This window comes from Diaphorina citri, unplaced genomic scaffold (assembly GCF_000475195.1).
Source record: "Diaphorina citri unplaced genomic scaffold, Diaci psyllid genome assembly version 1.1 scaffold202, whole genome shotgun sequence".
Lineage (NCBI taxonomy): Eukaryota > Metazoa > Arthropoda > Insecta > Hemiptera > Psyllidae > Diaphorina > Diaphorina citri.
In genome coordinates, this window is record NW_007377639.1 from 72,704 (window position 1) to 83,392 (window position 10,689).

The following is a 10,689-nucleotide window of genomic DNA, read 5'->3' on the forward strand; positions in this document are numbered from 1 at the left end:
TCCAGAAGCTAGAAGTGTATTTGATAATTAACCCGTGAGAATGTTCAGAGACTTCTCTGTACAGTCTCCGAGCATTCTCAGAGCTCAGAGGTTCAGGTTCACTTTTTGTAAAGTTGTGGATATTTTCCCCCACACACATTTCTTATCAACAGAAACGCATTTTCCATTTTTCTCTTTATCACTTCCCCTTTCCCCTTCAGCCCTTCTTCTTCTTCTAATCTTCTGGATCTAGCACAGGGGAGCGTGTTGAGGACGAGATTTTTCGAGAAAAATCCCATGACAACAGTAGGGGGATGGGATTTTACTTTTCATAAAACGTCCCTTTCCCACCATAAATTCTTTGTTTATTTTTGACTTGTAATTTTTATAAATTTTATTTGCTGTTTCTCAAGACCTCACAACTTTTGAAGAATTTGAAGTAAAATTTCGTTTTTCGTAGGTACTTACCTAATAATTAGTTTTCTCAAACCTCTTTTTATTCTTGCGCTAATTCAAGTCACAAGTGAGTGTTTCTGTACTTTCTGTTACCTACTATAAAATACCTATACTCTTTTTTGTCTACTGTCAAGTCAATGTCTCTATAGTCCCTGCTGGATTGACTTGTTTGAGGTATCTAACGTGTGTCTGTCTTGGTACGAGATCAGTTCAAGGAAGATGAAGCTGTGTGAGTTCTGTGGAAAGCTAATGAAGGTGTCAAATCTGAGTTGACATCACAAGCTTTGTTCTATGAAGCCTCCCTCTGATGAAACTGTGAGTAAATTCACTTGCAATGAATATGGGAAATCTTTTTCAAGAAAGGACAACCTCAAAAGACACTCCAATGGCTGCTCTGTCCTGTTTTCCACTCAATCCAACAACCAAGGCCGGCGTTATGGCCTACTTGTTCTCTCACACATAGGGGAAGCAACAAACTAATCTTCTTCTTCTTCCAAATTCAGTTTTATTATTTATTTTTATTTTTTAACTTTTAACGTCTTTTCATCTTTAATCAATTTTATCTTGAGTTTGCCGAATTGTCTATTTCTTTGAATTAGTCCTGAACTCCTGGATCTTTTGGTGTTTTTGTGTTTTTCTAAAGTAAATCAGTGTTTTCCTGAAAAACTCATGAGGTGAGTCAAGTTTTATTTTTATTTTTCATTTTTTAACTTTTAACGTCTTTTCATTTTCATCTTTTATCAATTTTATCTTGAGTTTGCCGAATTGTCTATTTCTTTGCAATCTTTGCATTAGTCCTGAACTCCTGGATCTTTTGGTGTTTTTGTGTTTTTCTAAAGTAAATCAGTGTTTTCCTGAAAAACTCATGAGGTGAGTCAGACTTTATGCCTCTGCTGTGCTCAGCTGCTCAGTTCTCATTCTCACTGATGGGAAATGTGCACGTGTACCACAACACAACAGGTGAAATTGGCTTAGAAACCCTCTACAGTCCACAAAAGAGCTTTCCAATTCATGTAGGTAAGTTAGTAAGTACTGAGTTAAATACTTACCTAAATACTGTATCCCTGTTGCTAATAGCAAACAATTTAATAGGTAATAACCAAGTGAATGTTGTCTTTGAAAGATGATTTTTAACCTACCCATTACCTATACAGACTTGGGTAACGATGTACCAATATCAATCTACAGTACTGCTGTAACTACCATAACTATAGGTTTGATGCATATGCCAATTTGACTGGGACATGCATCCTTATTTTTAAATTCAGCAAGCTAATACCTCTCTTAACTGGAACACAACAATATCAATCTACAGTACTGCTGTAACTACCATAACTAGGTTTGATGCATATGCCAATTTGACTGGGACATGCATCCTTATTTTTAAATTCAGCAAGCTAATACCTCTCTTAACTGGAACACAATAAATCCCCAAGTTATACTGTAGAGACTACCTATCTACCTAATGGGTACCTACCTACGTACCTACCTTATGAAAACATTACAAATCAGGGCTTTCTCTCCCCCCACATACACCCCTTGCCACCCACCCACCTCATGCTAGAGTTACCCTAGGTAGGTATGTAATTTGTGCCAGCCAGATCCTAGTGCACACTTGGTAAAAGTAAGCTCTCAAACTGTGCCATTGTGCAACAGGTGGTTCTAAGCTTAAAATGATTGATCAGGGGTTTTTTCTTGTTCTAAGTATAGGTATTTAGGGTTGCAGCATTTACATTCAATAACACAAAGGGTGTGGAAATATTTTCATTATAATATTAGTTATCTATTTACATTCATATTGTATTTACAATGATTTCATACAACAAATACTTAAGTAAGTATGTAATTAAATACATTTGAACAAGTTAGAGCGAGAAAGTTTTAGATAACACTTCAGTCGTTATTTTAAGACCGGTTTTAGCGTCACATCTGTTGAGCTACGCCGAAAAAAAAACAATAAATGGATGGGTGACTTTAACATTATATTGGAAATAAAGGGAGAACGGGCTCTAGTCTTGATTTTAAATCATTACATGAAAGTACTTTGAAAAACCTCTTATCCTTGTCTAAACCAAGTTGGTATGTCATTCTAATTGCATCTATGCATTAGTAAGTAGGTATTTACCTTTACTGTGAATTCTTAAAGTTGGTTGAATATTTTTTGGAAAATTCATCGTGATCTCTATAAATTTGGTGAATTCTCTCTCAAATAGGATACAATTACAATGTTCCACTATTCACCAGTTTTCATCCTTTCCCACTGACCAAAGTGGCCAAAATGTTCAGCACAAGTTTATTTGTGCTTCTCTAGGTATCATTCTATCTAATCAACACAGGTAGGTACTGTATTCACTCTGAGTAGATCATAAGATAAAGACCGGCTTCGAGTTTTCTTCATGATGACTTGAATAATATACTCTCTGCCTGGCTTGAGATTGGTTACCTTCTGTTTCAACTCCTTTCTGAAAATGTAAACATAGAATTACAATTTATGTAAGTAAGTACTTTTTGTTCATTTGGACAAGAAGGTAACTTGGCAAGTCCATAATTAAGTAGGTACCTAGGTAGGTAATATACCTCCCACTGAAGTCATATGAGGCACTTTCCTAGTAGTCAACCAGCCCCTGTATTGTTCTCTTGAGGCATAGTAGTGCATCCTGAAAATAGTCAGGATCTGACTGAGGTGCTTAGACGGTAATTAACTAATAGATCACGTTAGTTCCCATTTCTCTCTGTAACCAATTGGTTAAGTGTCAGACTCGCGACCCAGAGTGCTACGCCGTAAGTAACTGAAATATTTCAGGTGAGTAAACATGGATGTATTAATGTAACTGAAATATTTCAGGTAAGTAAACATGGATGTATTAATGTAACTGAAATATTTCAGGTAAGTAAACATGGATGTATTAATGTTCTGTCAAGAAATGCGAAATTCAGAAACTTACCTAAAACTAGCGTTGTGCGGCGTCACATACAAACATTGCATGGTGGAATACGCCTTGCTAGGTTTCTTCAGCGCAGCATCCAATCCGCACTGATTTGGCTTCGAATCGAACGCTGTGAGATTCCACGCAAATCGCTTGGGCACTTCGGTTGCTTTGATACAATAGCGAACCATATTGGACGTGGTAGGACCAGGGTACCACCCGACAAAGACCGAGTCACACTCGCGCAGACTCGTGTATTCTTTGACCTTTGTGTTTTGAGGAAGATCCGGGAATGTGTCCATTGCCCTCGATCGCATTGTGGCCAGGACCTACGAGTAAGGAAGTAAGTTAGAAGAATAATTAAGGAGCGTGGAAGCGCTCCGCCCCGCCAAGTCAAAACAGTTTGACAGCGCTACTACGAGATATTATGCGCTACAGAGAAAGTAGCCGTTTTCAGGTAGTTGTAGAGGATTAAGATTAAATAAGATTATTATGATTGTGGGAATGTGTCCATTGCCCTCGATCGCATTGTGGCCAGGACCTACGAGTAAGGAAGTAAGAAGAATAATTAAGGAGCGTGGGAGCGCTCCGCCCCGCCAAGTCAAAGCAGTTTGACAGAGCTACTACGAGATATTATGCGCTACAGAGAAAGTAGCCGTTTTCAGGTAGTTGTAGAGGATTAAGATTAAATAAGATTATTATGATTGCTTTTTTGAACGTGCTTCGTTACAGTTTATAGCCTCTACAAGGCTCTACATTATATCACATTGAATACGTCAGCTCCCGACGGATTACAAAATTAAGCAACGTTGAGCATGGTTGTATCTTCTCGTGTGGGAACATCATGCGCTGCTGGCTATTTCGGGGTGCACTCAGCCTTATGAGTGTTTCATGGTTTCATGAGGTTACTTAGCTGATCATGAGGAGGAATATTTAATTGTGTTGAACATATTCAAATGCTTCTCGAAAATATCGTTCCCCAATTATTACACCTAGATAAATTCAGTGACTTGACTTGGACTCAAACCACGAACCTCCAGATACAAAGTCCAACGGGTATCTTCTCGTGTGGGAACATCATGCGCTGCTGGCTATTTCGGGGTGCACTCAGCGACTCAGCCTTACTTATGAGTGTTTCATGAGGTTACTTAGCTGATCATGAGGAGGAATATTTAATTGTGTTGAACATATTCAAATGCTTCTCGCAAATATCGTTCCCCAATTATTACACCTAGATAAATTCAGTGACTTGACTTGGACTCAAACCACGAACCTCCAGATACAAAGTCCAACGCGTAAACCACTGAGGTTGCTTGAGCTGCCCATGACTTACCTCTACGGCCTTAATCTTGTTCAGCTCGTCTCTATCCAAAGCAGTTATGTGTACCACGTATCGTTGTCCAGGAATCGGATCTCGTATTGTTAGATGACGAAAACTGGCCACCTGGTGTTTGGCAATGATCACTTGCTTTCGAATTCGAACCTCCACGGTGACAATGCCTCCACAGGACAAAATGTACCATTCCAAAGGCCCGGGTAGAAATTTGTTCAGAACCTGTAATGTTTAATGGCTTGTAAGTAATGTACAAAGACTTACTTATCTCACGGAAAGCAAAGCATGTAAAAAGGCTTTTGTCATCAATTATTTGTCATCAATTATTTTTTATTTTATTTAGACAGAACTTTTAAGTATGAGGGAATCCTTTCGATTGCTAAGAACACCCAGCTTTATCCCACCTTGTTTTTTTTTTCCGTTAGGTGCATTTCGGGAGCATTTCTTTAGTCTTAACGCAAGAAGCTGTCAAGCGTCTTTGTGCACCCGTTAGGATTTCAACCAACTTCTCACTTGTCCTCATGTTGTTACCTATATTGAACTTTTAGATTGGACTATGGTCTCAGAATAAACAGGGTTTATACGCGATCTGGAAAAGTCATGGAATCTGAAAATCGCCCAAAAAGTCATGGAATCTGAAAATCCTCCAAAAAGCCATGGAGATTTTAAAGAAGTTTGATTATACTCGTATACTTTCAACCATTACCTTATACCTGAGCGTAACTTCGCCATCGTTTTCTCTCAGGTTGAGAACCTGAGGTTTGCCATCTCTCATGCCAACTGGCTTCTGCTTTCTATCGTACTTGAAGTACGTGGATCCGTACAGGAGAGTCAGATTGGTCTTGTTCTGATGAGCGAAGAGATTGATGTAGTAGTCCTGGCCTTGGGTGAGATTGGAAAAGGTATGACTAGTTCGGTTCCCAACGCATTTGATCTGAAAATAAAGAATGCTCTGTTAGTGGATGTGTAGTTGTCAAGAACCTACCTCGGTGGTGTAGTGGTTAAGACGCTCGCCTGGTAAACAGGAGGGTGTGGTGAGAATTTAACCGCAATAGTAGTAGCCTACTGCTGGAGTAAAGGGACTTTTCCGTCCCATGCGAGCAGTACTTATAAATAATCACTATTATTATTACTCTAGAAAAAAAGAAGGTATAATTGCATAAAAAAATCCTTCGATCCTGTTTCATGACTTACATCAATCTTATCACGAAAGCGGCTGGGATCAGGGATGTCTCGTTTGTTAGGCAAATACTTGAGCTGATAGATTTCTGGTGTGTCGTCAAATTGATCGCTGCTAACTTCACACAATGACGACAAATTTTTCCTGGTGTTCAACACAATGCAATATTGCATTAGTTGAGGATCCAATATACTGCAACAGAAAGGGGACAATGTACATACATACTTACTTGTAATTTTGAGCGCGATTAGACTGGGAGAGTAAAGGGACTTTTCAGTCCTATGCTGGCAGTATAAACAAGGTATATTCTATTCGGCTTAGGTAAGTCCCTATACATATTGCATATATTCTAAGGCGCAAGATGTAGTACATAATACGGCAGAAGCTCGATGAACCTACATCCCGCGCCAATAAAATGTGAGAGCTATTGTTTTACATTTAGAATTGACTGATTTATACTGTCAGCAAGAACCAGCTAGTACCTTATAACAGTATAACCTCTACATATGTATCAAGGGGGTACTTGACAAGCAGTGTTGAGTAAGGTCTGGGCATGATATACGGGTAGATATTTCCTGATGTTTATCCCGTGGTGTGAATTATCGTTTTCCTAGCTGCACGTGCCTGCATAACATCGTACGTCTCTGTTTGAATGATCGTACCCAAGTAATGTGCTTAAACTGTTCAAACACAAATCCATAGAGATCAAAAAGTTCAAACACAAATCTATAGACGTGCAATACATAGGTACATAACATGTAGGCACTTACGAGTACCTAAGTCTTAATACATTTTTACCATAGAAAAACAATTCTTGTTATTATTGTGACTCGAAAAATCGAACTATGTTTCAAATTTCAGGGAGATATTTTCAGTTTTCAGCCCGTCCTTCCTTTATTACTACGATAGTAATAAAAAAAGGTATAAGGGACGGGCTGTATTGTATTTGTTTCGGTGTCGTCTGTCCCCATAGAAGGACTTATCCAAACCTGGTCGACCTATATATCAAATTAAAGGTCTTTTTGCCAGGAACATGAAAATGGTGGTGCAAATTTTGTCCAGAGAACCATAAAGCAAAAAAAAAAAAAAAAAAAAAAAAAAAAAAAAAAAAAAAAAAAAAAAAAACTGGTTTTTGGGGATTTTTTTCACATTTTCTCACACAAATGAGCTCTAATCTTGAAATTTGTCGCGACGACCTATGAACTCAGAGCGAGAAAGTTTTAGATAACACTTCAGTCGATCATTTAAGACCGGTTTTAGCGTTACCTATGTTAAGCTACGCCGAGGAAAACCAATAAATGGATGGGTGACTTTAACATTATATTGGGAATAAAGGGAGAAAGGGCTCTAGTCTTGATTTTAAATCATTACATGAAAGTAAAATCAAAAAATCAAATCAAGATTAATAATAAACTGAATATTAAACAAATTAGGTAGGTACATAGGTACTGATTTTCTCTAATTACGATCAAATAAACTACGGGCTAAAAAATTACTGGAGGGACGGGCCCAGCTTGTTTTTTCTTCTTTTTTTCGCCCCTGGCGTGTTTTGGATCTGAGGTTGGTGGTTAGTAGGTACCTGTTTGATATTTGAGGCAGTAATTGCGCCCTTTGTTTGTAATTTCTTGAATATATTTGTGTACATCGAAATATAACCAATACATACAGAATTACAGACATATCCAAGTCGTTCTGTTTATGGCAGGTCGTCTATTTATAAAAGATTACGGATTAAACTTCAGTGCAGAAAAAAGTATATAACCAATAAAGAGTCTAAATAAAATATTCGATACAAACCTCACATTCCAGCGCACGGTCACGTTCTTGCCCCGGCGATGTTCCTGTATCTTGAGCTTCGTGAAATATAACCAATAAAGGGTCTAAATAAAATATTCGATACAAACCTCACATTCCAGCGCACGGTCACGTTCTTGCCCCGGCGATGTTCCTGTATCTTGAGCTTCGTCAATTGCGCCCTTTGTTTGTAATTTCTTGAATATATTTGTGTACATCGAAATATAACCAATACATACTTACAGAATTACAGACATATCCAAGTCGTTCTGTTTATGGCAGGTCGTCTATTTATAAAAGATTACGGATTAAACTTCAGTGCAGAAAAAAGTATATAACCAATAAAGAGTCTAAATAAAATATTCGATACAAACCTCACATTCCAGCGCACGGTCACGTTCTTGCCCCGGCGATGTTCCTGTATCTTGAGCTTCGTCCAGAGGTCTTCTGCCAGCGGATGCATCCCATCCCTGTAGCGATTGATGAACCACTCGATCTTGGTGGTGTTGTACGCCTTCACTTGAAACGTGTACAGGCCTCCCGCAGCATTCTCGATGTTGTGCGTGCTCGCGTCCTGAGTGCTGTGGTCAGTCTTCATGATGCAGTCACCGAGTGAATCCGGACCGACTGGAAGTGGAGAAAATAGTCGAAATACGTCATAGGTACGTCAGATCATACATGGAGACGAAGAGGAAGACGTCAGATAGAGAAGCGACCAATCCCAGGGTTGATTTAATTGATGTTGACGTCATAGGTACATAAGACCAGCCATTCACTATCAGGTATCAGGTAGACCTGTCATTCGGACATTTTCAGCATTACCTGTCTGACCTGTCAGGTCTACCTGATAGTGTGTGTGCTCATCAGGTGTCAAGGTGTCAAACAAAAATATTCCGATTTTACCGTTATGTATGTATGTATGTATGTGTGTGTGTGCCGACGTCACATGTATATTTGCATGTCGTACTGTCGCATCTAGAATGAAATGACACCTGGGACCTGCATTAAATACACTTGTAATTTTGAGCGCGATTAGACTGGGAGAGTAAAGGGACTTTTCAGTCCTATGCTGGCAGTTTAAACAAGGTATATTCTATTCGGCTTAGGTAAGTCCCTATACATATTGCATATATTCTAAGGCGCAAGATGTAGTACATAATACGGCAGAAGCTCGATGAACCTACATCCCGCGCCAATAAAATGTGAGAGCTATTGTTTTACATTTAGAATTGACTGATTTATACTGTCAGCAAGAACCAGCTAGTACCTTATAACAGTATAACCTCTACATATGTATCAAGGGGGTACTTGACAAGCAGTGTTGAGTAAGGTCTGGGCATGATATACGGGTAGATATTTCCTGATGTTTATCCCGTGGTGTGAATTATCGTTTTCCTAGCTGCACGTGCCTGCATAACATCGTACGTCTCTGTTTGAATGATCGTACCCAAGTAATGTGCTTAAACTGTTCAAACACAAATCCATAGAGATCAAAAAGTTCAAACACAAATCTATAGACGTGCAATACATAGGTACATAACATGTAGGCACTTACGAGTACCTAAGTCTTAATACATTTTTACCATAGAAAAACAATTCTTGTTATTATTGTGACTCGAAAAATCGAACTATCAATACATAGGTACATAACATGTAAGTAGGCACTTACGAGTACCTAAGTCTTAATACATTTTTACCATAGAAAAACAATTCTTGTTATTATTGTGACTCGAAAAATCGAACTATGTTTCAAATTTCAGGGAGATATTTTCAGTTTTCAGCCCGTCCTTCCTTTATTACTACGATAGTAATAAAAAAAGGTATAAGGGACGGGCTGTATTGTATTTGTTTCGGTGTCGTCTGTCCCCATAGAAGGACTTATCCAAACCTGGTCGACCTATATATCAAATTAAAGGTCTTTTTGCCAGGAACATGAAAATGGTGGTGCAAATTTTGTCCAGAGAACCATAAAGCAAAAAAAAAAAAAAAAAAAAAAAAAAAAAAAAAAAAAAACCTAAATACTGTATCCCTGTTGCTAATAGCAAACAATTTAATAGGTAATAACCAAGTGAATGTTGTCTTTGAAAGATGATTTTTAACCTACCCATTACCTATACAGACTTGGGTAACGATGTACCAATATCAATCTACAGTACTGCTGTAACTACCATAACTAGGTTTGATGCATATGCCAATTTGACTGGGACATGCATCCTTATTTTTAAATTCAGCAAGCTAATACCTCTCTTAACTGGAACACAATAAATCCCCAAGTTATACTGTAGAGACTACCTATCTACCTAATGGGTACCTACCTACGTACCTACCTTATGAAAACATTACAAATCAGGGCTTTCTCTCCCCCCACATACACCCCTTGCCACCCACCCACCTCATGCTAGAGTTACCCTAGGTAGGTATGTAATTTGTGCCAGCCAGATCCTAGTGCACACTTGGTAAAAGTAAGCTCTCAAACTGTGCCATTGTGCAACAGGTGGTTCTAAGCTTAAAATGATTGATCAGGGGTTTTTTCTTGTTCTAAGTATAGGTATTTAGGGTTGCAGCATTTACATTCAATAACACAAAGGGTGTGGAAATATTTTCATTATAATATTAGTTATCTATTTACATTCATATTGTATTTACAATGATTTCATACAACAAATACTTAAGTAAGTATGTAATTAAATACATTTGAACAAGTTAATGAAATTAAGTAGGTAGAAAAGATGTCCCTTTGAAAAACCTCTTATCCTTGTCTAAACCAAGTTGGTATGTCATTCTAATTGCATCTATGCATTAGTAAGTAGGTATTTACCTTTACTGTGAATTCTTAAAGTTGGTTGAATATTTTTTGGAAAATTCATCGTGATCTCTATAAATTTGGTGAATTCTCTCTCAAATAGGATACAATTACAATGTTCCACTATTCACCAGTTTTCATCCTTTCCCACTGACCAAAGTGGCCAAAATGTTCAGCACAAGTTTAAGTATTTGTGCTTCTCTAGGTATCATTCTGT

General features: G+C 38.1%; 1 protein-coding gene across 2 annotated transcripts; it reads right to left on the reverse strand.

Moving 5' to 3' along the window:
* Positions 1 to 2,486: 2,486 nt before the first annotated feature.
* LOC103505911 (protein NDNF-like) lies at positions 2,487 to 8,313 on the reverse strand. Of its 2 annotated transcripts, XM_017442623.2 has the most exons (7): positions 8,044 to 8,313; positions 5,890 to 6,067; positions 5,402 to 5,629; positions 4,696 to 4,917; positions 3,869 to 3,903; positions 3,381 to 3,656; positions 2,487 to 2,897 (listed from the first exon to the last, which is right to left on the reverse strand). In XM_017442623.2, the coding sequence occupies exons 1-7, from the start codon at positions 8,265 to 8,267 to the stop codon at positions 2,759 to 2,761; spliced, it is 1,302 nt and encodes a 433-aa protein (XP_017298112.1). In that variant the 5' UTR covers positions 8,268 to 8,313; the 3' UTR covers positions 2,487 to 2,758. The 2 variants fall into 2 exon arrangements, with proteins under 2 accessions (XP_017298112.1, XP_026676912.1); XM_026821111.1 differs by lacking the exon at positions 3,869 to 3,903 and having other exon boundaries at positions 3,381 to 3,691.
* Positions 8,314 to 10,689: the final 2,376 nt, after the last annotated feature.